Source organism: Hyperoodon ampullatus (assembly GCF_949752795.1).
Source record: "Hyperoodon ampullatus genome assembly, chromosome: 14".
Taxonomy (NCBI): domain Eukaryota; kingdom Metazoa; phylum Chordata; class Mammalia; order Artiodactyla; family Ziphiidae; genus Hyperoodon; species Hyperoodon ampullatus.
This window is the reverse complement of record NC_136927.1, coordinates 62,426,433-62,449,299: the sequence shown is the minus strand read 5'-3', so window position 1 is coordinate 62,449,299 and position 22,867 is coordinate 62,426,433. Positions and strand designations below refer to the sequence as shown.

General features: G+C 47.5%; 1 protein-coding gene across 2 annotated transcripts; it reads right to left on the bottom strand.

Annotated features, from left to right (window-relative positions):
- Positions 1-1,795: 1,795 nt before the first annotated feature.
- On the bottom strand, positions 1,796-22,867 carry POFUT1 (protein O-fucosyltransferase 1; the record flags this gene model as incomplete). Of its 2 annotated transcripts, XM_079720081.1 has the most annotated exons (7): positions 1,796-1,984; positions 4,782-5,024; positions 6,482-6,674; positions 15,844-15,956; positions 17,125-17,307; positions 20,957-21,078; positions 22,735-22,867. In XM_079720081.1, 7 exons carry the CDS (start codon positions 22,865-22,867, stop codon positions 1,796-1,798), a joined length of 1,176 nt encoding a protein of 391 aa, XP_079576207.1. The 2 variants fall into 2 exon arrangements, with proteins under 2 accessions (XP_079576207.1, XP_079576208.1); XM_079720082.1 differs by lacking the exons at positions 1,796-1,984; positions 4,782-5,024; positions 6,482-6,674 and adding an exon at positions 15,514-15,556.

Sequence of the window (22,867 nt, the reverse complement as noted above, 5' to 3'; positions counted from 1 at the left end):
GGGCTGTTCAACAAGCCCGTCAGTTTTATCACCATTTTATAGGTGAGGAAACTGGGTCAAAGGAATAAAGTACTTGCCTACAAAACACACTGAATCTGACTACAACTCCAGCACCCTCACCTTCAGAGACACGAGGATTTGGCCAGCCCATTAGAGCCGCAGACTCTAAGGCATGTGCCTAGTGTAGGGCAGCAAATGACATCAGGCAGAAAGCCAAACGCCCCCAACCGCCGGATGGAGGCAGGGGTTCCCACGTCCCACAGTGAGGCTCGTGAACAAGTCTGAACAGATAAACCATCTCTCAGAGTCCACCCAGGATTTAAAAGTCCCCCCAGAAGGAAAATTCAAATGCCCTTTCTGTATAGTTTCTCCTGCTAAGAGTTGGGCGGCAGCTCTAAGCAGCGAATGCCACCTTTGGTGTTTGAGATCCTTGTTGCCCTGAAGCCTCTGATTCAGTCTGCCATGAAAACAAAGAATCTCTTCCCAAAGGTTACCCAAGGGACACCGCTGCATGGAGCTCTGGGCTTGGCTCTCATCAATCTCCTCTACCTTACCAGGACTGACTGTGGCCTTCTGAGGGAGGCCAGATGGCGGGGAAGTAATCGGCAGGTGTTAAGACATGAATTTTAGAACGACAAGGCCAAAAAATCAGACTCTCAGGAGTCATGGATTTTTACAACTACAGCATCTGAGAGACAAAGAAACTTATGACTGTAACACCTTAAGCCTCATGGGCTTGGCTGAGATTATACTGGATGAGATGGGCAAAAAAACCTGGGAATCCAATGGCTCCTGGGTACTGAGCATCTTTGATCTGGTCAGAGGCTTAGTGAACACTCCCTTGTGAGAATATAGTCTGAGGGCTCCAACTGCAGGAGGAAGGCTGGGAGGACAGGCCTTGGATAGCAGCTTAATGGCAAAATTCTACAACCAGGCCCCTTGGAACATGAGATCAGAAGAGGAGACTTCAGAAGGATCCTGCCAAGCCAGCAAGTCCTGGCCCTGGTGAGGTGTTATGAAACCCTGACGGTGCCAGGTTTGTGGCAGGCCACCAACTACCAAGAGACTTTGAGAGCAATATGATGGTCTGGCTTGATGGCAGGTGCTCCTTGCCGGGAATGTGCTGTGGGAGCAGCACTTAGCCGTCTTCGGGGTACTGACAGCACTGTGATTGATAACTTCTATTTGCATAGTGTGTACAATGGAGAAGTGTTTGTGCCCCAAACCCTGGCAATGGCCTAGGAGAGGGGGGCTGATAATGGCTCTGGCCAGGCAGTGGGGATGAGTCCGAGGGCCACTTTGGGGTCATCTGGAAAAGCGGTCAATACACCCACCCACCCCTGGCCTTATCCACATTCTGTTAAGGTCACTTCAGGTACCTATGTTAATGAACTTCACTGATTTTTTTAAATGAGGGAGAGTTCTAGGGGAGTAATGGCCCTGTATCAAAACTATAAAAATCTCTCTCTATATATAAAAAAATCTCTCCGAATAGAGTTCAGCACCCCAGGCTGCTCAGAGCAGGGCAGACAAAAAGACAGATGTTGGACTGCTTTGCTGGTGTGAGAAATTCCCAGGAGAAGCAGCAGGGAGCACATGAGAAAGGGAGATGGTCTGGCTACTAGAAGCTTGGAAGTCCCGTGCCCTGGGAGATGGACTGTCTTCCTCCTCCTCCAGGAAGTCCCTGGTACTTTTTTCTGTTCTCTGATCCTTGGGGATCAGTCCTGGGAGCACCTCTGGCTGCCAGGCCTGGCTGGAGGGAACAACTCAGACAGGCGGTATCCTCCAGTTAGGATCAGAACTCATCCCGCAGCTGAGGGGGACTGTCCATCCCGAAGAAGGAGGACTGCCTCCCCTGGAGGTCCCGTTCCCGCTTCACGAAGGCAGTGAAGGAGGAGACACAGTTGCCAATAAAGTGGTCAGCTTGGCCGAGGATGTACAGGTCGATCTGGGCCACCTCAGGTTTCAGACTCACCACCTTCACCTGCAGGAGGAAGGACAGGGTGTTTTAGCCAGGGTGCAGGCCTAAGTGGCCAGCTCAGCCAAGGCCTGCAGCCACCTGCCACCTTCTTTCCCTGTGCTGAAGTCACAGACAGACAAGGAAGCGTACAGAGGATTAAAATGTAGGGTCGGGGCACCTGAGAGAAGTGCTGCCCAGCAGCTGCCTTAGCCCCTCAGCTCCAGACACACCACTTACTCACACTCTGCCTTTGCTTGTTGGTTCCCTCTGTCGGGAACGCCTTTTCCCATCTACCACGGTCCTGACCATACTCTCAAGGTTCAGCTCAAGGTCACATGAGGGGCTTGGCTTCTCCCAACAAACCATGATCTGACCAAAGCGCACCCCACCCACTTGGTTCTGCTGCCTGGATGCCTCCAAGACTTAAGTCCTGTCCAATCTATCCCCGAGATATTCCCCAAAGGTGAACCCTTCTCTTGATGGATTACTACTCCCTGGCCAGTCACCATAATCTTTTCTCCTCCAGGTCTATTCACCAAAGGAAAGTAGCCAAAGGAAACCTTTTCAGATTCCCCTACCCCCCTACTCCTCCCTCTACCCCAAGCTGAGCACCCTTAACTGGTGTCCTACTGCTCTTCAGGTAAAGATGACAAATCTTGAATGTGGCCTTTATCGCCTGTTCAGCTGCCTCTCCACCTTGAGCTCCAGCCACTACACCAGTCTCCCTTCCACCTCAGGACCTTTGCACATGCTCTTCTGTCTGGAGTGCTCGTCTCTTTGCTCGGTTAACTCCTACTTAACTCTCACCCTGCAGCTCCAGTCACACCTCCTTGGGGAGGCCCTCCCTGGCTCCCCCATCTAGTCCAGGCTCCTCTGCTCTACACTCTCACAGAACCACGCTCTTTTACTTTATAGTACACATTTCAGTGTGTAGCTTTCACTCCTTAGTGATTCTCTGGTTAACGTCTGTTTCCTGCACCTGACTGGGGCTGGGGCTGTGTCAGTTTGCTTGTCGCTGCTGGCTGGGGTCTGCCTCAGTATGCATCTGTTGACTGGACAAGTGAGTGAATGAGCCTCCACACCCAAGCCTGGCCCTCTCTTGTGGCATATCTTATAATTCTTTGCAAATCTCTTTTCCTGAGTTTAGACTGTGAGCCCTGGAAGGCAGCACCACACCTTATTTATCAGTATCACCGGATCAGCACTGGCCCAGCTTAACAGATGAGCAAGGCTTCGTTCAAGATGAAGGGTGGGTTGAGCCCATGGAGCAGGGGGCTGAGTGGTGGAGAAGGGCAAGAACAGTGGCACAGGAACAGGAAATAGAAAATGGTAAGAAGCTCAAGGTATAACAAACATACCAACTCTAGAAACTCACAAAAAAACTCCCTGGGACTCTCCAAATGGGGGTGTGGGCAGAGTTGGGGCTGAAAGTGCTTTGCTGTCACACAGAGATTTCTGATGTAACAAAAATCATCATCTTGCTATTTGGATGGCAGCATAAAAATCATAGCAGTTTAACCATGGCCAAAATCCCCTGAACAATTCCACCCACGCCCTGAAACTTACCCGCTCTGTGTCATGCCCACTAAAATGAGCCCCGAGACCTCCTGGGTAAATTCTATTCCTTCATGGGACTTTGGTTTTCTCAGTTATAAAATGCAGGGGTTGGGTTAGAGACACTCCAAGGTCTCCCGGCTCTGATATTCTTCTATAAAGCGGGTGGGTGGGGACCAGAATGCTCTGACTCGGCACTTCCTCTACAAGCCGGTAAAAGAGAGAAAGGGAGCCCCTCGACATAAAGCCAAGGGCACCCACTGCTAGAAAGCGGATCTGTCTTTTACGGTCTGCACAAGCATTTAGGGCCTTCATTCACTCAAAAGTCTTATTGAATGTTCACTATTAACTCCGTCATTTTATCGATACCTACTTACTTATTACCTATTCTTCACTCATACAGTAACAAGCTTGTTCTATTATTTACTCATATACTGAACACCTACTATTCACCACCTCTTTAATCATTTACTAAGCACAGAAGAGCCTTCCTTATATTCATCAACCACCTACTTCTACTATCAATGACAGCTAACTTTATTCAGCACTTATTTTTTACTGGACCTGTTTTAATTTCTTTACATTTGATCTTCACAATTACACTATGAGATGTAGGCACGACTCTCAGTCCCATTTTATTGACGAGGAAACAGAAGCACAGAGAGGTAAAGTAACTTGTGTAAGGCTGCACAGTGAGTAGAGCCCAAGTCCTCTGGCTCCAGAGTCCATGCTCTTAATCCCTCTGCTGCACTGGACCCCTACCAAGGGCCCACTCTTTATGGCCTTATTCACCAAACATTTACCAAGTGTCTACCACGTGTCAGGCACTGTCCTAGACACTGTAATGGCAAGGCAGGGTCTCAGCCCTTGAGGAGGTCAAAGCAACAGGCTACACCCTGAGGAGTAGAACAGTGAGTCCACCTTGGATCCTGCCTTCAAGGAGTCACAACTGGGAAGAAATAAGACCTGTTTGTACACTAGTCTCACAGTCTAGAAGGTGTCTCAGGAGGAGATGTGATAGAGTGCTGTGACAGCTCCCAGTAGGGATCCATTAGCAACAGGAGTGCAGGGAAATCTGCAGAGCACCTGCGGAGGTGTCTGAGCTGGGGTTTAAAGAAGGGTAGGAACTGGAAGGGAACCTGATGTTCAAGTAAAAGCCTGGTGGTGGCAGGACGTGAAGCATGAGGTGGGAGCGGGCAGACCACCCTGGTGCTTCCTCTGATTCCCTTCCTGCTGCCCTCCCACCAGGCCCACGCCCCATGTGTACCTTCCCTTTGAAGAGCTGCTGGATCTCTGGTACATAACTCTCAGAGTCAGTGGCAATGTAGACCGACTGGGCGTTCAGCGCCGTCACCCAGAGCTTCAGGGTGCGCCTGATCTCCTTCAGGTCGGGGAGGCACATGGTCATGGTGAGCGGGGCGGCGGTGTGGCGGCTGTAGCCCACGCACTGCGGGGAGGCCATGAAGTGGGCACTGGCGGTCCCGTCCTTCAGCATGGCGCACGCGTTCTTCTGTGGGGTGGGTGGGGACAGAGCTAAAGACGGCCACCGCCCGCAACCCCAGAAGCCAGAGCCGGGAAGGGGGAAAAGGCAGGCAATACAGGAGGAGCGCAACTATTTTTTTTTTTTTTTTAAAGCATTGAGGGAAGAGGGAAATGCATCAGAACAGTTAACGGTGGTTATTTCTGGGTAGTGGGATATTGGCTTTTCACAATTTTTTTTCTTGGTATAACTGCACTATCTGGGACTTCCAGCAGAATTCTGAACTGTGGTGGTGACGATGGGCAGCCTTGTCTGATTTCTGACTTCAGTGGGAACACTTCTGATAGCTCCCAAGAAGTACGTGTTTGCTGTGGGTTTCGGAGAGATAGCCTTTATCAAGGTAAGGTGGGTCCCTTGTATTCCTGGTTGGTTAAGAGTTGTTTTTCTTCTTTTTTAAATCATAAATGACTGTTGACTTTTTATCAAGTGCTTTCTTGGCCTCCACTGAGATGATTATATGATTTTTATTCTTTGGGTGTTAATATAGTGAATTTCACTGCATTCCTGGGATAAACTTTACTTGTTTGTGTTATATGTTCTTTAATATGCTACTGGATTTTACTTGGTAATATTTTACTTAGGATCTGGGCATCTATGTTCTTTATGAGAATGGACTGTGCTTTCCAGAGTTGACCTTATCTGAGTTTGGTATTAGCATTATGCTAGCTTTATAAAAAAAAAAAGCATCTTATATCTTATGTTCTAGGGAAGCATAAATGGGAATTAGCTGAAACCACTCACAAAATACTCTGGGCCTGGCTCCTTTACTTTGTGGAAGGGGGCAGGAAGGGAATCTAGTGGGTAAATGTGTGATTGCTTCCTCAATTGACACTGAATGAATTTTGATCTACTTTCTATACTTTTCAGTATTTTTCAAGTTTTCAACGATGAGTATTTCTCACATACATACATATATATCTTCTGTAAACTAAGGAGATTGTCTACATTACTCCAGTGATTTTCACAGGGAGGATAACCTGATGAGTTTTCTGCACATTTAAGCAGCTGCCAAATTTGGAGGATGACATCTTCATTTCTTGGGAGCCCCACCCAACCTCCAGAGCTTGTTTTTCAACAAGGAGTCTACTGGCTAAACACTGAGCTGGGACAGAGGACTGTGGGCTATGGGGCTCTTTCTGGCTTGCTGTCTGACCCAGAGCCTAGCTTGATACCTCAGTTTATCTGTCTGTGAAATGAGGATAAAAATGGCAACTGTTAAAATGAAAACTGCCAAGCAAGCGTTCTGGAGCTACATTTCTGACGTGTCTGTGGTGGGATCGTGGGGCACAGTCCTGTGAACTTGGCCAAGTGAGACCTCTCTACCCTGGCTAGGATGTGGTGCAGTAGGTTCAGTGTCCAACCCCCACAGGCATGGGCCCTGCTCAGAGATGTGTCCATCCCAGCCATGAGAGGAAGGGGGAAGTTACCCAGTCGGAGCCAATGCGCAGGTGGATGCCCACATAGGGTCGGATGAGGTGGGCACGGATCTGGGCCTCCCCTGTCCTCACCATCTCATCTGACCACACCATGTACTTCTGGAGCGGCCTATGCTCCTCCAAGACAGGGAACTGGGCCGGGGCCCCTGGCAGGGCAAGCACTGGATGTTCCTCTGGAGAAAATCTAGGCATGAGACAGAAGAAGTCAGACAGAGAGTGCACAGCGAGTCCGGCCGCCACCCCCATGGGAGAAAACATGGCGTTGCACTATGCCCCAGAGACCCTGCGGAGGGGCCCCTGCAACATGCAAGAAGCACGAGAGGTTGTGAAACCCCAACGGGCTGATAAGAGACCTTGGCGGCGGCAAGAGGCACAGTATGCAATACTGTCCTGCCACACGGAACTTACAACCCTCTTTGATTGTTTAACAATTAAAAATTTACAGTAGAGCATTCCAACCTTTTGTATGTCATGCTGGCTTCCAATATGTGGTGCAGTAATTCACTCCAGGTTGGGGTGCCTAGACTGAGTCTTTGCCATTTTACCAACACAGTGGGATCGGGAAGTGCAGCTGCTGACAGGTCACACTCCCAGGGAATGTGTACGCTGGATGAGACCATTCACTCAACATTTAACACATTATCTACGGATTGCCTACTATGTGCTGGGGGCCAGGGGAGAATGAGACAGGCATGGTCCCTGCTCTCACGGAAAACACGAGAGGTCTGTAGATGCCCCCCACATACCCTGCCGAAGGCTCTCCCTCCCTCTTGTTCACAATGCACCTTGTAATTATTTTACCCCTGAGTCCAGAAAAGTCTGCTGGACTCAGGCTTCTGAAGTCAGTATCTCCGCGTGCCTAGAACAGTACATGTAAGAGCTCAGTAAAGATCTGCTGACTGAATAGAGTGAGGAGCAAACCTGTGTTCCCTCATTAGCTAAGCCCAGACTATATTCCAGCAACATGAAATGCCCCGCTCTTCCATAAGCTTGCAATGCACTTTCAAACTAGAGATCTCTGCAGACTTCTCCCCTCTACCTGGTATGCCTTCCCTCTGCCAGCCAAAATCCTTTTCCTAAAATTATGAAATAGGTACAGGCACTCTGGAAAACAGTTTGGCAGTTTCTTATAAAACCAGACATGCAATTACGATATGACCCAGCAACTGTACTCTTGGGCATTTATCCCAGAGAAATGGAAACCTATATTCACACGTGAACCAGTATGCGAATGTTCACAGCAGCTTTTTTCATAATAGTCAAAAACTGGAAACAACTCAGACGTCGTTTAACAAGTGACTGGTTAAACAAACTGCAGTACATCCACACCATAGAGCACTATTGCAATAAGAAGGAACCAGCTACTGATACAGGGAACAACTTGGATGGATCTCAAGGGAATTATGCTGAGTGAAAAAAGTCAGCCTCAAAAGGTCACATACTGTATGATTTCATTTATATAACATTTGTGAAATGACAAAGTAGAGAAAAAAGAAATGGAGATGGGATTAGTGGTTGCCAGGGGCTGGGGGGGGTGGTGTGGTGCGTGTGTGTGTGTGTGTGTGTGTGTGTGTGTTTAGGGAGGTGGGTGTGGTTATAAATTGGCCACACAAGGACCTTTGTGATGTTAGAACTGTTTGATATCTTAACTGTGGTGATGGATACACGAACATACACACGTGATAAAATTGAATAGAACTAAGTATACACACACACAGAAGTGAGTACAAGTAACACTGGGGAAATTTGAATAAGATGGATGGACTGTACCAATGTCAATATCCTGGTTGTGATACTGTGCTATAGTTTCGCAAAATGTTAACATTGGGGGAAACTGGGTAAAGGGTACAGGGGATCTCTCTGTATTAATTCTTACAAGTGCATGTGAACCTACAGTTATCTCAATAAAAATATCAATGAAAATTTATTAAAAATTTCAGAGCATACAGGATAATACAGAAAATAATTTAACAGTCCACAGAGCTGTGACCCAAATTAGCAAATATTAATACTTTACTTTGTTTCAGATTTTTAAAAATATACACCTGAATAAAAGCTCTATCCTATGATCTCTTTCCCACTTCCTCCTCTTTCCAGAAGATACTGTGGTTTTATGCATGATTACACTTTACTATTTATATTAAAAGGCATTATTCTGTGTGCTCTTTACACAGTGCAATGGTAAAAGCATGGACGGTCGAGCCAGATGACCCTGCTCTAATGTTGACTATGCCACTTACTAACTCGAGCAGGTGACTTAACCATTCTGTGCCTCAGTTTCCTTATCTGTATAATAGAGCTGATAATAGTTCCCACTTCATAGGGCTGTTGAGATCAAATGGATTAATATAAGCATAGCATTTAGAACAGTGCTTGGCACGTAGAAAGCTCCCAGAAAATTCTCTCACCATCACCACCATCATCATCATATTGCATGTAACCTATTTCAACTTTTAAAAAATTAAACTCTGGGACTTCCCTGGTAGCTCAGTGGTTAAGAATCCGCCAACACAGGTTCGATCCCTGGTCTGGGAAGACCCCACATGCTGCAGAGCAACTAAGCCCGTGCGCCACAACTACTGAGCCTGCACTCTAGAGCCCGCGTGCCACAACTACTGAAGATTGCATGCCTAGACCCCATGCTCCGCAACAAAGAGAAGCCACTGCAGTGAGAAGCCTGTGCACCACGACGAAGAGTAGCCCCCACTTGCCACAACTAGAGAAAGCCTGCGCGCAGCGACGAAGATCCAACGCAGCCGAAAATAAAAAAATAAATAAATTTATTAAAGAAAAGTCAACTCTGTTTTAAAGATTTGGACATGTTGATGGTGTGGATCATGTGATCGTGTTAGTGTCTCTTGAAGTTTTCCATTTGCATGAATAAGCTGCAGTTTACCTATCTAGTCCCCTCCTGCTGGTCAGTGAGGCTGTTTCCGATCTTTCCCCTTACGACAGTGCTGCAATGGACATGCTACTCTTTCTTCACACCCAACCAAACACCTCGCTCCACAAACACCTTCCAAAGTTCCAAGGCCAGTTCCCGCTCCCACGCCTCAGCTCCTAGGAGAGGGCTCTGTACCACTTCTCCTTTGCTGCCTTCTGCACACTGATGTGCTCAATAACCACCTTCCCTGTCCACTGCCATGAGGGTAGGCCCCAGGCACTCTTGTTCACCATGATTCCCACACACACTGGTGCAAGGCCTGTGCCAACTAAGCCACAGCAAGTGTTCATGGACAGCTTGGCTCTATCTAATCCTCGTCTTGTCAGACTTTACATGTACATACATGGGACAGGCAATGTTCCAATTACTTTGTGTACATTAACTCATTTGATCCTCTTAAGAGCCCCGTGAGGTAGTACTACTGTTAGTCTCACTTCACAGATGAGGAAATTGAGACACAGAAAGGTTAAGTAGCATGCTCATGGTCACACAGCTAGGAACTGATGGAGCAGGGATTTGAATCCAGGCAATTTCCTCCAGAACCTTTGCTCTTAACTACTATACCTCACTCCCAGCTCCCCCACCCAGTCAATAGCACCTCAAAAGCCGAGTCTGTGGCTTATTCTTCTGATTCCCAGCCTAGGCACAGGCCTCAAAACATAGGAGGTACAATAAATATGTTTACAGTGAATGAATGAGAATTCAGGGATCTCACCAGAAAGACCAGATCAGGTTGTCAGGGGTTAGAGGAAGAAGTGAATAGTAACTGAGTATCTACTGTGGGCCAGGACCTCAGCTAAGTGACTTTCATAAGCCACCTTAAAGGGTTTCAAATGGAAAGCAAAGCTGTGATCTCCCAGGGGGCTGGAACATTAGGATAAAATCAGGATCTGTTCCCTCCTTGACCTCTTAGAAAGTACCTGCTGTTGACCTTTGGTGAATTCCAAATCTGGAATATCCATCCCCTCTACATGGATCCGGATCAGCACATAGAGCTGTCCCAGTGCAACGTCAGCTCTGACATGACAAGCAGCAAGAGGCCAAGACTGACATGCTCATTTGCTCCCAATGAGGGAGGAGAGTGTTGTTTGGAAAGAAAGTGGGGAATAAGGGTCCTGTTTGGGAAGAAAGCTTGACCAGGTCCATCTGTTCACATCCCTGATGGCTGACCCTAAGTCAGGCCTTTAGCCTGGTCACTGTTTAGCTAAAGAAGGCACACTTTCCTGCTGCTGGGTGCAGTGAACCTCTGGGGTTCTTCACCACCACACTGACGCTACTGAGATCCCCCTACCACGCTGGGGTTTCTCCATGCACAGCACCCACATGTGAGCCCAGGATACACCAGTGGATGGATACTATGCTGAGTGCAGAGGATGCAGGGACATGAAAGAGGCAGAGTCTAGTTCTCAATGTCCCTGACATGAAGAACTACCTTTCCCTGCAGCTCTTTGCATGCCTGGCTTCTTCTCATCCTTCAGGTCTCAGCCCTGCCAATTACATGTCACCTGTTTATGTCCTCCCAAGGAGGCTGCAGCCCGGGAGAACGATAAGCCACGTGCTCAAATACCTGTTGCCTTCATACCAAGAGAATGGTTCATAGCCTCCCAACAGTAAATGTGGAATAAATAATAAATGTCTGTTCAATTAAATCTCCATCAGGGTATTCACAGACTCAGAACCAGCAGAGCTGGAAAGATCCTCAGCGGGAAATCACTTAGTGGGGAGAAATAACTCTTATCCTCTTTTCCTAGAAGCCAGTTTTCAGCTGGACACACAGAAGCCCCAAAAAAGACATTTCTCAGTACTTGTAGCTAGGTATGGCCACATGTCTAAGTACTGGCCAATGAGCTGGTGTAAGCAAGCTATAAGGAAGGCTCCTTAGAAAGGTGAGGACGTGCCCTTCTTCTGCCCCTTTGGTCCTTGCAGCTACCTGGGGCTTCCTGAGTCATCTTGGCCCATGAGGTGACACTAAGGATAAAAGCCAGTACTGGGGGAATTCCTTGGTGGTCCAGTGGTTAGGATTCCGCGCTTCCACTGCAGGGGGCAGGGGTTCGATCCCTGGCTGGGGAACTAAGATCTCGCATGCCGTGCGGTGTGGCCAAAAAAAAAAAAAAAAAAGCCAGTACTGGGATGGCTGAGCAGAGATGGGAGTCTAATTCCTAGACACAAGGGAGCTGCCATGCAGCCCTGGGTTGCACAGCCCAGTCCTTTTACTTAAGAAAACAATGAACTTTTATCTTGCTAGTCTGCTGTTATTTGGGGTTTTCTGTTACATGTAGCTAAGTTAAACCTGGTACACCCGGACCTGTGGCCACCAGCACTTCTAGCTGATATACAAGAGGGTTACTGGTTAAAGGCAGTGCGGGAGGGGAACCGAGCAGTTCCAACTTGGCCCCCATTGCTGCCCCCACAGCACTACAGCGCTTCTCCAGAACTCTAAAACTCAAAGAACAGTTTGAAAGTGACCGATCTTGCTCAATCCCTTCATTTTATAGATAGAGCACTGTGGCCAGAGAAGGGAAGCAATCTGCAGTTACAGTGAGCCAGGGAAGCAGCTGACCCTTTCTAATGCCATTCTCCCTACACCCATGCCCCTGCCCCCAAAGGACTATTTTCTCCAGCAAGAAAGTGTCTACTACTTAAGAAAATGTTTAAAATACTTAAACTCTCAAAACTCACCCCTGCAAACACTCACAGGATTCTTATCAGACTGCTTCACCAGGGCCTACAAAGCCCTGCACAGTCTGACCCCTGCCCACTTCTCCAGTCTCCTGTTCTATATGGCAGGTTAATTCAAGTCTCCTCCCATTGGGTGGGCTCTATGTCCCCTCCCAATAGCATTTGGCAGAGGTAACAGTGTCCTGATTGCCAGGCCCAGGCTTTAGGGGGCCAGCAGCTTCCACCTTCTGTCTCTTGGAGCACGCACTCCCTGGATGCACCCTCTCAGAACCCAGCTGCCACGCTGTCGGAAGTCCAAGCCACATGGAGAGGTCAAGAGTATACATGCCAGCCGACTGCCCCAGGTGAGCTCCCAGATGACAGCCAGCACCACCTGCCAGCCATGAGTGAGCCCTCTTGGACATGCAGCCCAGTTGAGCCTTCAGATGACTCCAGTCCCAGCCGACAGCTGACTGTAGCCATGTGAGACCACAAGCAAGAAGTGCCCAGCTAACCCAAGTGTCCATCAACAGATGAATGGATATCCCACACACATACCCTACCCAACACACTCCATTGGCATGGAGTGGAGTACACATATACACAGCAGTTAACCATTTTTTGAAATCTCATGTTTTCACATGTTTAGAACTGATCCTGCCAATGATATTTATTTACTAACCTGATAAATATCAATTACTCCTCAGAAAAGATAATTACTCAATTACAAACTATATGTAATAATTTCATTTTAAGTTAATATGTATAAGTATACATCGTATATGTACATAAAAATACATCCATTTTGGAGGGTGGAAGTATACATATCAAAATTCTAATAGTTTTTTGGAGGGGTGATGGGAGTATGAGTAAGTTTAATTTTCTTCTTTATTAAAAAAAAAAAACCACCACCAAATGTGGTGGGTATTCCAAAGAGTATTCATCTTAAGAAATTAGATGTTTAACATGGATTGGAACTTTGTACAGTTGGGATTCCATAAAGAAAATGGAAAAACAAAAACCAAACCAAAGACCTGCCCTGCTGAGCCCAGTCGACCCACAGAACTCTGAGCAATCATTCTAAATTGTTGTTGAGCTACTGAGTGTTAGAGTGGTTTATGACACTGTGATGGACGACGGGAACACCCTACCCTTCTCCTCCTGAAATGCTCCACACCAGCCACTCCGGCCTTTCTGCCCCTTGACCACACCAAGTTTGTCCTGTCTCAGAGCTTGCAATGTCCCCACCATGAAGAACTACCTTTTCCTCCAGCTCTTGGCATGGCTGGCTCCTCATCCTTCAGATCTGTTATGGACTAAATGTTTGTGCCCCCCACCCCGGCCCCGCCAACAATTCATATGTTGAAGCCCCAACTCCCAATGTGATAGTATTAGGAAGTGGGCCTTTTGGGGGCAGTTACATTTAGACGGTCATGAGGGTAGAGCCCTCGTGATGAGATTAGTGCCCTTATAAGAGACCAGAGAGCGTTCTCTCTCTCCAACATGTGAGGATACAGTAAGAGGCAGCAACTGCAAGCCAAGAAGTCTTTACTAGAACCTGACCACGTTGGCACCGTGATCTCGGACATCCCAGCCTCCAAAAGCATGAGAAATAAATGTCTGTTGTTTAAGCTCCCTGGTCTGTGGTATTTTGTTATAGAAGTCCAAGCTGCCAAAGACAAAGTCTTTGCCTGCCAATCACACATCACCTGCTTATGTCCCTCACAGCACTATGTCTTTTGGATATTCTTGCCTGTCTCCCCAGCATCCACACCAGTGCTTGACACTCAGGCGGTGCTTCTTACATGTGTGTGGAAGGAAGGCAGCTGCCCAGGTGGTCCTAGGTCTCTCCAACTGCCTCCAGGGACCTCATCTTCCCCACTAGTCTTCCTTTCCCAAAAATTTGGTTGTAAGGCACAAGCTTCCCCAAGCCCTTACACAATTCCTACAACTCAATGAACTGAAGCAAGACCATGGGGCCATGAACAAGCGTTTCAGCAACATTGTCCGACTGATGAATCCATGCAGCCCTGTCCCTTCTCTTCCAACCAGGACTGTGTGCTTTTTGGAATTTGCTCTTAGAGCTGGTGTCATGTTTTTTTTCCCCCTGGCATTTTAGAGGCAAATCTCCATCCTTTGAGGACAGGTCTGCCATCTGGCAATAGCTCTGGGTCATTCAGAGTTGAATGGGGAGAACCAAGCAGGTGATCAAATGGGAATCAACAATTCCCTATCAACAATGAGGGGGATTAGACTCTGCCAGGACTGAGTATCCTCAGTAGCTCATGAACTAGTTCTGAAGGCAAGTCCCAAATAGGAATTGGCAGCTATTAAAGGCAAAGCTCTTTTCTCCACATTGATGAAGAATGGGTGCTCTGGAGTCAGGCTGCCTGGATTCAAATCCCAGCTCTGCCACTTCAAGCTGCATGACCTTAGGGAAGTGACTTCACTTCTCTGTGTCTCAATTTTCTTACCTGTAAAGCAGAGATGACAATAACACTTGTCCCCCAGACTCATGGAAGCATTAAATGAGCTATTACCTTAGAAGACTTAGGTAGTGAAGATTCAGAACAGCAACTGGCACAAGTAAGCACTAAATAAATATTAGTTCTTATTACCTATGAAAGCCTTACACACAGACCCCTGCTGCCCAGTCAATAGCTGCATTACCTTGGGCAAGTTATTTAGCCTTACTGAGCTCAGTTTCTTCACCTGTCAAATGGAAATTGATCATAATACCCATTTCATGAAATTTCTCAAAGATTTAAATAAAATAAAGCATGTGAATAATAGTAACAGGTAACACTGACTGGCCCTCTACTAAGTGCCACGTGATTTATACACTTGGAGGCAGATACCATAGTGCTCCTTCCATTAAACCAAGGAGGAAACTCAGGCCAGACAGCTGGAATGGCTCACTCAGGGTCATCTGAGAAAGAGGTAGGGCTGGGTCAGAGCTCAGGGCTCTTATCCTGAGCCTGTGCTCGTTCCTCTGCATCAGTCTGTCTTTGGCTAACTAAATGCCAAGTGCTGGGACCTCAAAAGAATTCATAAGCCCCTCATGGTTTCTAACCCAGGTCTGACACCTAAGCCCACGCTCTTTCTTGCCACCCTATAGCATCAGGGACAAATGTACTATGTTAGTGTCATCATTATGTCTAGACTGTAGCCAGCTGAAGGCTGAGACTGGGTCTTCCTCATTTTTATGCATCACCTCTGGCCTTTGAGCACTATGTCTCATACGTGACAGATGCTCTATAAATATTTCACAGCCTGTGCCTATGCCCTGCTAACCTATTTTTTGCTTTTTAATAGGGCTTACTGGAGCACAATTAATAAAGCACATCCAACTATTATCAGGATGACATCATTTCTCTGTCTGCAACTGAAGCTGTTTTTCTCTAGAAGCAGCTTCCAATTTTCACCTTGTGAAGAGGAAGGTAACAGGGGAGTGATTCTCACGCCTAGAGGAGGAAATCGAGACTCATGTGACTGCACAATATTCTTTTTATGACATCCTTTATTGGCTGATAAACTCTTGCTCAACCTTGTGGCAGGTCAATGTCCCACCGTGTCAGGCGTTGAGATGGGAACAGATCACATAGGATCCCAAGTTCAACAGACAGAACAGCCGCACCTTTGGTCTCATACATCAGGGTGTGGTAGAGGGGAAGAGGGCCAGGAAGGTGCTGAATGCCCATGGGCCCCCCAGCTCTCCCCTAATCCCAGCAGTGCTGCCCCCTCCACATACCTCTGGATCCACTGGTCTTTGTAGGAGGCGCTGAAGGAAATGCCTGCAAAAAGCTCAGACCTGTTGAAACTCACATGAAACTGATCCCAAAATGGGCCAAAGGGGTTTCCTTCCTAGAGAAAGAAGAGTGGGGAAAGGCTTACTGAGCAGGAGGGAAGGCCAGTTGGGGATGGGGCCAAGGAACTGTGGATGGGGGAACCCTGGGTGATTTGACTCAGGCTGAAATACCCTCATAGGATGGGCCAGTAGGAATATCACTTCGTGATTTCTGGGCTGGGTGCTGAGGAGGGCAGCTCGGCCTCCAGTCTGGTTTTCAGCAGGCAACGTTCACCACAGTATCTGAAGGAGTCTTTCCCGCTCGTGTGCCATATGCCGCTGACCCTGCGGCACTGGTGGGGGTCTGGGGAGGAAGTCAACCTTTGGATTTGGGACCATGGACTACGAGCTCCAAGAGACCTTCAAGACCCAGCTAATCCAATGCCCTTATTTTCAAGATGGAAACAAGGACCCAGACAAGGTAAGACACTTGCTCAAGCTCACAGAGCAAGTGAGGGCAATGTTGGGGCTGTAAGCAAGGTCTCCCTTCTCAAATTTCACAGCTCCTCCAACCACCCTCCTCAGACTTTAGCATAAGCACTGAAACACATGTTGAGGGTTGTCTTATTCCCAAAGTGCCAGAAATTTACAAACTTCTACTGATAAATATAACAGCTTTTCATTTACGTGCTGAGAGGCAAGAAAGTATACAAGTTAGGAGGGTGGACAATGGAGCCATATTACCACAACTTACTTGCTGTTATGATTTTGGGCAAAATATTAAACCTCTCTTTGTTGTATTCAGTGTCCTCTCTATAAAATGGGGTATTAATAGTACTTTCCTCATGGAACAGTTTAAGGATTAAGTGGGATAATATGTGGAAAGCTCTTAACATGGTACCTGGCGTGTAGTAAGTGCTATGTGAGAGTATTAGTGATTATTACTGATGTGGCACTTTACAGTTTACAAGCACTCTTACACCTGGCCCTCATTGATACTTTATGAGCAAGACACAGCAGGGACTGGTGTCTTTACTTTGTAGGTAGAAATAAAGGCTCAGAGGAAGCAAAGTCCTCTGCCCAAAGTGAAACTGCTGACAAATGCCAGAAATGGGACTTAAATCTCCATCTTTCTATTCTAGGCCCTTCTGGTGCCTTCTCCCACACACTGCTATCGCACAGTGTCTCAGGGGCCTAGAGGACCTGGAACAGGCAGAAAGGGTCCCCCAGACCCACAGGACCCACCTTCATGGGGCATGTCTTCTTATCAGGGCTTCGCTGGGCTGCCACCTCAAAGCAGTATGCCACGCGCTTCTCAGGGGGCCAGTGAGTAGGTGCCAGCTTCTCCATGAAGTCCTCCAGGCTGATGACCCGATGGTAGGCCTGGAGGGGCTCCAGCTTGAAGTACTTCTGGTAGGACACATGGAGCTACAGGAAAAGTGGGGAAAAGCAGGGGGCGAGGGCCCCTCCTCAGTAGCCTAGTGGCTGTTTCAAAGACATTCATTGAAACCATATACTCTAAGACCCAGACAGCTTGGACTACATGCCAGTGAACAACTTTTTTTTTTTTTTTTTTGCGGTACGCGGGCCTCTCACTGTTGTGGCCTCCCCCGTTGCAGAGCACAGGCTCCGGACGTGCAGGCTCAGCAGCCATGGCTCACGGGCCCAGCCGCTCCGTGGCATGTGGGATCTTCCCGGACCGGGGCACGAACCCGTGTCCCCTGCATCGGCAGGCGGACTCTCAACCACTGCGCCACCAGGGAAGCCCCAGTGAACAACTTTTGATAAAAGATACCACAGTTAGAATGGAGGCTGGGAGAAGACATCTGCAAACTAAAGAACAAACAGTAATATACCTCATACTCAAAAGTGCCTGCTGATTTATAAGAAAAAAGACAAATGATGCAAGAGAAAACGTGGGCAAAGGATAGGAGAGAGCAACTCACAGCAAAGGGAACCCAAATAGCCAACACACTCAAAAGATGTGCAAGCTCACAAGAATTAGGAAAAAGAAAATTACAATGACAACAAGACACCACTTCTTACCCATGAGACCAGCAAAAATTTAAAAGCTTAACTCTAATTACTGGAAAAGATACGGCTGATAGTAGAAGTATACATTTTGGAACAACTACTTTGGAGTGTAACCCCTTACAAGCATCTAATAGAATTTTAAAGGTGCCCTCTACCTCGAGGTATTTGCCTTAGAGAATCCTGCCCTTTGTACCAAGAGATGGATAAAAGGATGCTCAGTGCCACAATGGAAGTAGTACAGGAAAAAACTTGGAAGGAGTCATACCAAAAGACACTAAATCCATGATAGTGGTTGCCTCTGGGGGTGGGGGAGGGACTAGAAGTAGCCTCGAGCCAAGACACACAATCTTTTAACGACTTTATCTATAAACTTTTATTTCTTTTATTAACAAAAAGAAAACATGAAGCAAAGATGACAAAATGTTAATGATTATCATTTTTAGTGGTAGATACATGGACAGTGATTATAGTAATCTCTGTATTTTTCTAGACTTAAGAAAATTTCTTAGAACACCATGAAATAAAATTTAGACTTTATCCTATAGGTCAGAGTTCCCAAGCATGTTCCACAAGTTCAGGTGGGTAAAGGGTTCTGCAATAAAAAGGCTCCAGAAATAAACAGGCCTGGGAAATGCTATGTTAAGCAGGTTTCTTTATGACAGAACTTCTCGGGGCCTTTAATATGCTAACATGCATTTTGAATCTCCAAATTTGGGGGGAATGAGGAATTGAGAACACAATTTCCCAAACTGACTTAACCACTGCACCATTCCTGCACGAGGCATTGATGTTCCAATGAACAGACTTCGAGAACCTTAATTATTAGCAACAAGGTCTTGCTGAAGGATTTTAAGCATAAATAATATGAGATCTGCTTTCTTGAAAGATCACTCTGGCGGCAGAAGAGAGAATGTACTGATGGTAAGATAAGAGGAAGGAGAGGAATTAGGCTACTGCAATGGTCCTTTTACTTGTTCAAGTATTCATTCAACATGTATTTTTGTTTTGTTTTGTATGCTTTGCTTTGTTTCAACATATATTTTTGAGCATCTCCAAAAGTCCGAGAGATGGGGAAGCATGGACTGGCTAAAAAATGTAAAGGGAGGTGAAGTACAGAGTAAAGGGAAGCATTTAGGATGACTTCTAGGTTCCTGGCCCAGGTGAATGGAGGTGACATAAACTAAGGCTGGAAATATAGGTGGTTACACAGGTTTGAGGGGAAAGTTCTGGCTTTGTGAACTTCAGATTATCTGTGGGTCATCCAAGTAGACCCCAAGGCGTAGGAGTTAGAAACACGAGGCCTGTGGTCAGAGGAGAGTCTGGGCCACAGGTAAATTTGGGAGGTACGTGGAGAAAAGTGAAAGCCCAAGGGTCAACAGAAACTTATAGCAAAGCAAATAATGGTAATAAAAGCAACTAATATTTACTGAGTGCTGGGTTAGTGCCAGGTGCTGTACTCATCATGTTTCATGGACTTGATCATCTAATTTTAAGAGGTAGGAATACAACCATCTCCAGTTTACTTATGAAGAAGCCCAGGTGGACAGAATCTAGGTAACTCATCTGAAGTCACACAGCTAATAAGCAAACAGAAAGAGGAGATGCACCAACATTTAAACAGTGGGTGGGGAGAGAGGAGCCCCTGATGCAGCACAAAGAGGAAAATGTGGATAGGTTGGGCTGAAGCAGGAACAGTCTGTGTCTTGGAAGCCAGGGGAGTAGGAAGTTCAAGAAGGAGAGAGGCACATGGGGCCAGGTGCCACCGGGAGGTCAGTTGAGATAAAGACTGAGAAATGACTCCTGGATTTGGCAATTCTGAGGTCCTTCGTGGCCTCTGTGAGAACAGCCTCAGTGGGGAAGGGAGCCCAACTGGGGTAGGTTGAGTAACCTGTAGAAAGCAAGAAGTGGAGACTCTGAAAGACTCCTAGCTGAGAAGGCAAGGTGAGAGAAGGCAAGCAAACCAGAGGGAGATCAACGGGCCAGGTCTAAACTATAACAGTGAGTACAAAAAGTCAGAGCATCAACAGCTCCCGGTTACTAAGGACTCCCTGCATCCTAAGCACTTTCAATTGATGGCTTCAGCTGATTCTAAGAGGGAGGCATTCCACAATCGCTAACTCACTGAGGGAGGTAGCAACAATTATTACCAGCCTATTTTAAAGATGAGGAAACTGAGGCACAAAGAGGTCAAGTACCCTGCCCAGGCTACACGGCTAGTAAGTGGCGAAGCCAGGCTATGATCTCAGGTACTCTGGCTTTTAACCTTTCTAAATACAGGCATGTGCAGGAAAAAATAAAACCTACGTTTTAGGCTGTAAGAATAAAATACAGTGTTTTGTACATACTAAACGTAATTTTTTGAAGTTTATTAAAAACTTTCAAAGTCAATTCACTGAATATTAATTCAGTTCCTACTGCCAGGCCCCTGGAGTTACATTGTGAACAATGACAGACACAGGACTGGTGGAAGACATAAAGAACATGCAAGAAATTAGATGATGCTGGGCTTCCCATGCTAAGGGACCCCTTGAGGGGTGAGAGGCAGTGCTGGAGCCAGACTGCTCCGGTCTGTGGCCCTGGACATGTTATTAACCAACCTGTGCCTCTGTTTCTTCTTCAGAACTGATAATAGCAACCATCACCTCTGACCAATGGGTGGGACCAAACAAGGCTGGAAATGGAGTCTGGAGGTTCAGGTCACAGGCTCTGGTGTCAGAGAGACACGGGCTTGAATTCCAGTCTACTACTCACAAGCTGTGTGAGCGTGGGTAAGTTACCTAACCTCTCTAAACCCATTTCCTCATAGGGATGTGATGAGAAGGAAAAGAGCTAATCCTGATGCAGTGCTCAGAAACAGTGCCTGGCAGACAACAGGTGCTGGATAAATGTTAGCCAGTTAGCCAGGGAAGACAGTTCTGGGGGGCGGGGGTGTAGGGCAAACTCAGAGGGGTGGGAGGTAAAGCCTACAGAAAGACTTGGAGTCAGGCAGAGGTGAGCAGGATTAGGGAAAGGCGGACAAGGGTCAACAGCAGGAGGTACTCACATTGGTGAAAGGAGGCTTGTGATGCTGGTACTCAATCCAAGGAGGTACAGCCAGGGTGCGGTTCAACAGCTTTGCAAATGCCAGGGAGCCCAAGAAATGATCAGCCTGGTTCCCAAAGCGCCCTGGATGGTATATTGAAGGTGAAGTGAGGACTAGGGCGTCGAGGGCTTGGGGCATGCAAGGCTCAGAAAGGATGCAGAGCCAGGAGTGTGGAGGGCCAGGACACCAAGGAGAGCCAGGGGAGCTGGCAGCATGGGATCATGTCTGGACTCCTGGGTCTGACGGTCAAGGCCCTTCAGGCCCTGCCTCCTCTGCCTCAGCCACTCCAGCTTCTTTGCTGTTTCCCAAACATGCTCTACACTTCCCATCCCCACCCCGTGCCTTTGCTCTTGCTGTTCCATTAGCCAGGAGTGACCTTCTACTTCTATTTCCTCCCATCTGCATGTGAAGGGGTAACTCCAATGCCTCCCTCACTGGGATCCTTTCACTACCTCTCTGCCATATTCAGTTCCCCTCCTCTGCCTCCCACCTTGGATATGAGTTACTTGTGGTTCTTCACTCTTCCTAGAATGTCCTTTCCCATTTCCCGGCCTTTGGCTGTTTCCTCAGCCTGTGAATGCCTCAGGTGCAAGGTCCCTGTCTGACTCTTTTCTGTTATCCCCAGCATGGCATCCATTCATTCATTCCACAAAGATTGTTGAGAGGCCACAATGTGTCAGGTTCTCTGCTAGGTGGCGGGACACAGGAGTGAGCAAGAAGGACAAGGTCTCTGCCTTCAAGGCATTCACAGTCCAGGTAGGGGGACAGTAAACATATCAACAAATATACAGTGATAAATTTTGATAAGTTCAAAAAAGAAGTGAAAAAAGTTTGGTGATGGAGAACAATGAGGAGGAGATTATTTGGGTTGAGGTCAGTGAAGTCTTTTCTGGTGACATTTAAGCTGTGGCCTGAGGATGGGAAGGAGCTGGTCTGGCACAAGGCAAGGGGAGGTTGTTCCCCGGCAGAGGGAATAGTACAGGCTGCAGGACCTGAGTATGTGTAAGGAACAGAAAAGGATAACTGTGCCTGCAGCTGGAGGGTCTGGGGAGAAGGGTGTGGTGGAGATGATGCGCAGAGGGGCAACATCATCATGGTTACGAGTGTGGAGGATTTTAAGAAGAAATAACTTTAACAGTGACGATCCACCACTCCCATTTAAATTGCACCCCTCAGCGAGCTTTTAGATTCTCCCTAACCCTGCTCTATTTTATTTTCCCATAGCACTCATCCATAAATACTATGCAGTTACTTATTTTTTATATTTATCTTTTATGGTCTATCTTTCCCAACTAAAATGAAGGCTCTACAAGGGCATGGAGCTTTCTGTCTTATCACCACCGTATCCCTGGAGCAGAGAACAGGGCTGGGCACACAGTAGGTGCCCTATAAATATGTGTTCAATGAATGAAAGAATCGCCCAGAGCCAGCGTTGGGTCAGTGACATCAAGTCCTGCCCCACTAACTCCATTTACTGGACTCGGGGCTGGCTTAGGCCTTGCGCAAGACACATCGTAACCTCTCCCGGCCTCAGTTTTCTCATCTGCCAAACGGAAGGTTGGACACAGAGGTCCCCTCAGTGCCCTTGCAACTGGGGCAGAAAGGCGAGGAGCAGGCCCTGCCCCGCGCTGGGGTCCTTTCCTGGACCTGTCAAGGCGTCTCTGGGCGCCTCAGAGAAATGGCTTCTCCTCTCTGGGCCTCAGTTTCCCCATTTGGACAGAAGGCTCGGGAGGCCTTACCCATGCATGGGCAGTAGAGCAGGTAACCCGCCGGGTCCCAGGAGCCCACGGGCAGCCCCGGGAACGGCAGAAGCAGCAGCAGGAGAGACACACGCGGCGGCAGGGGCGACGATGCCCACGAAGCGGCTCCCAT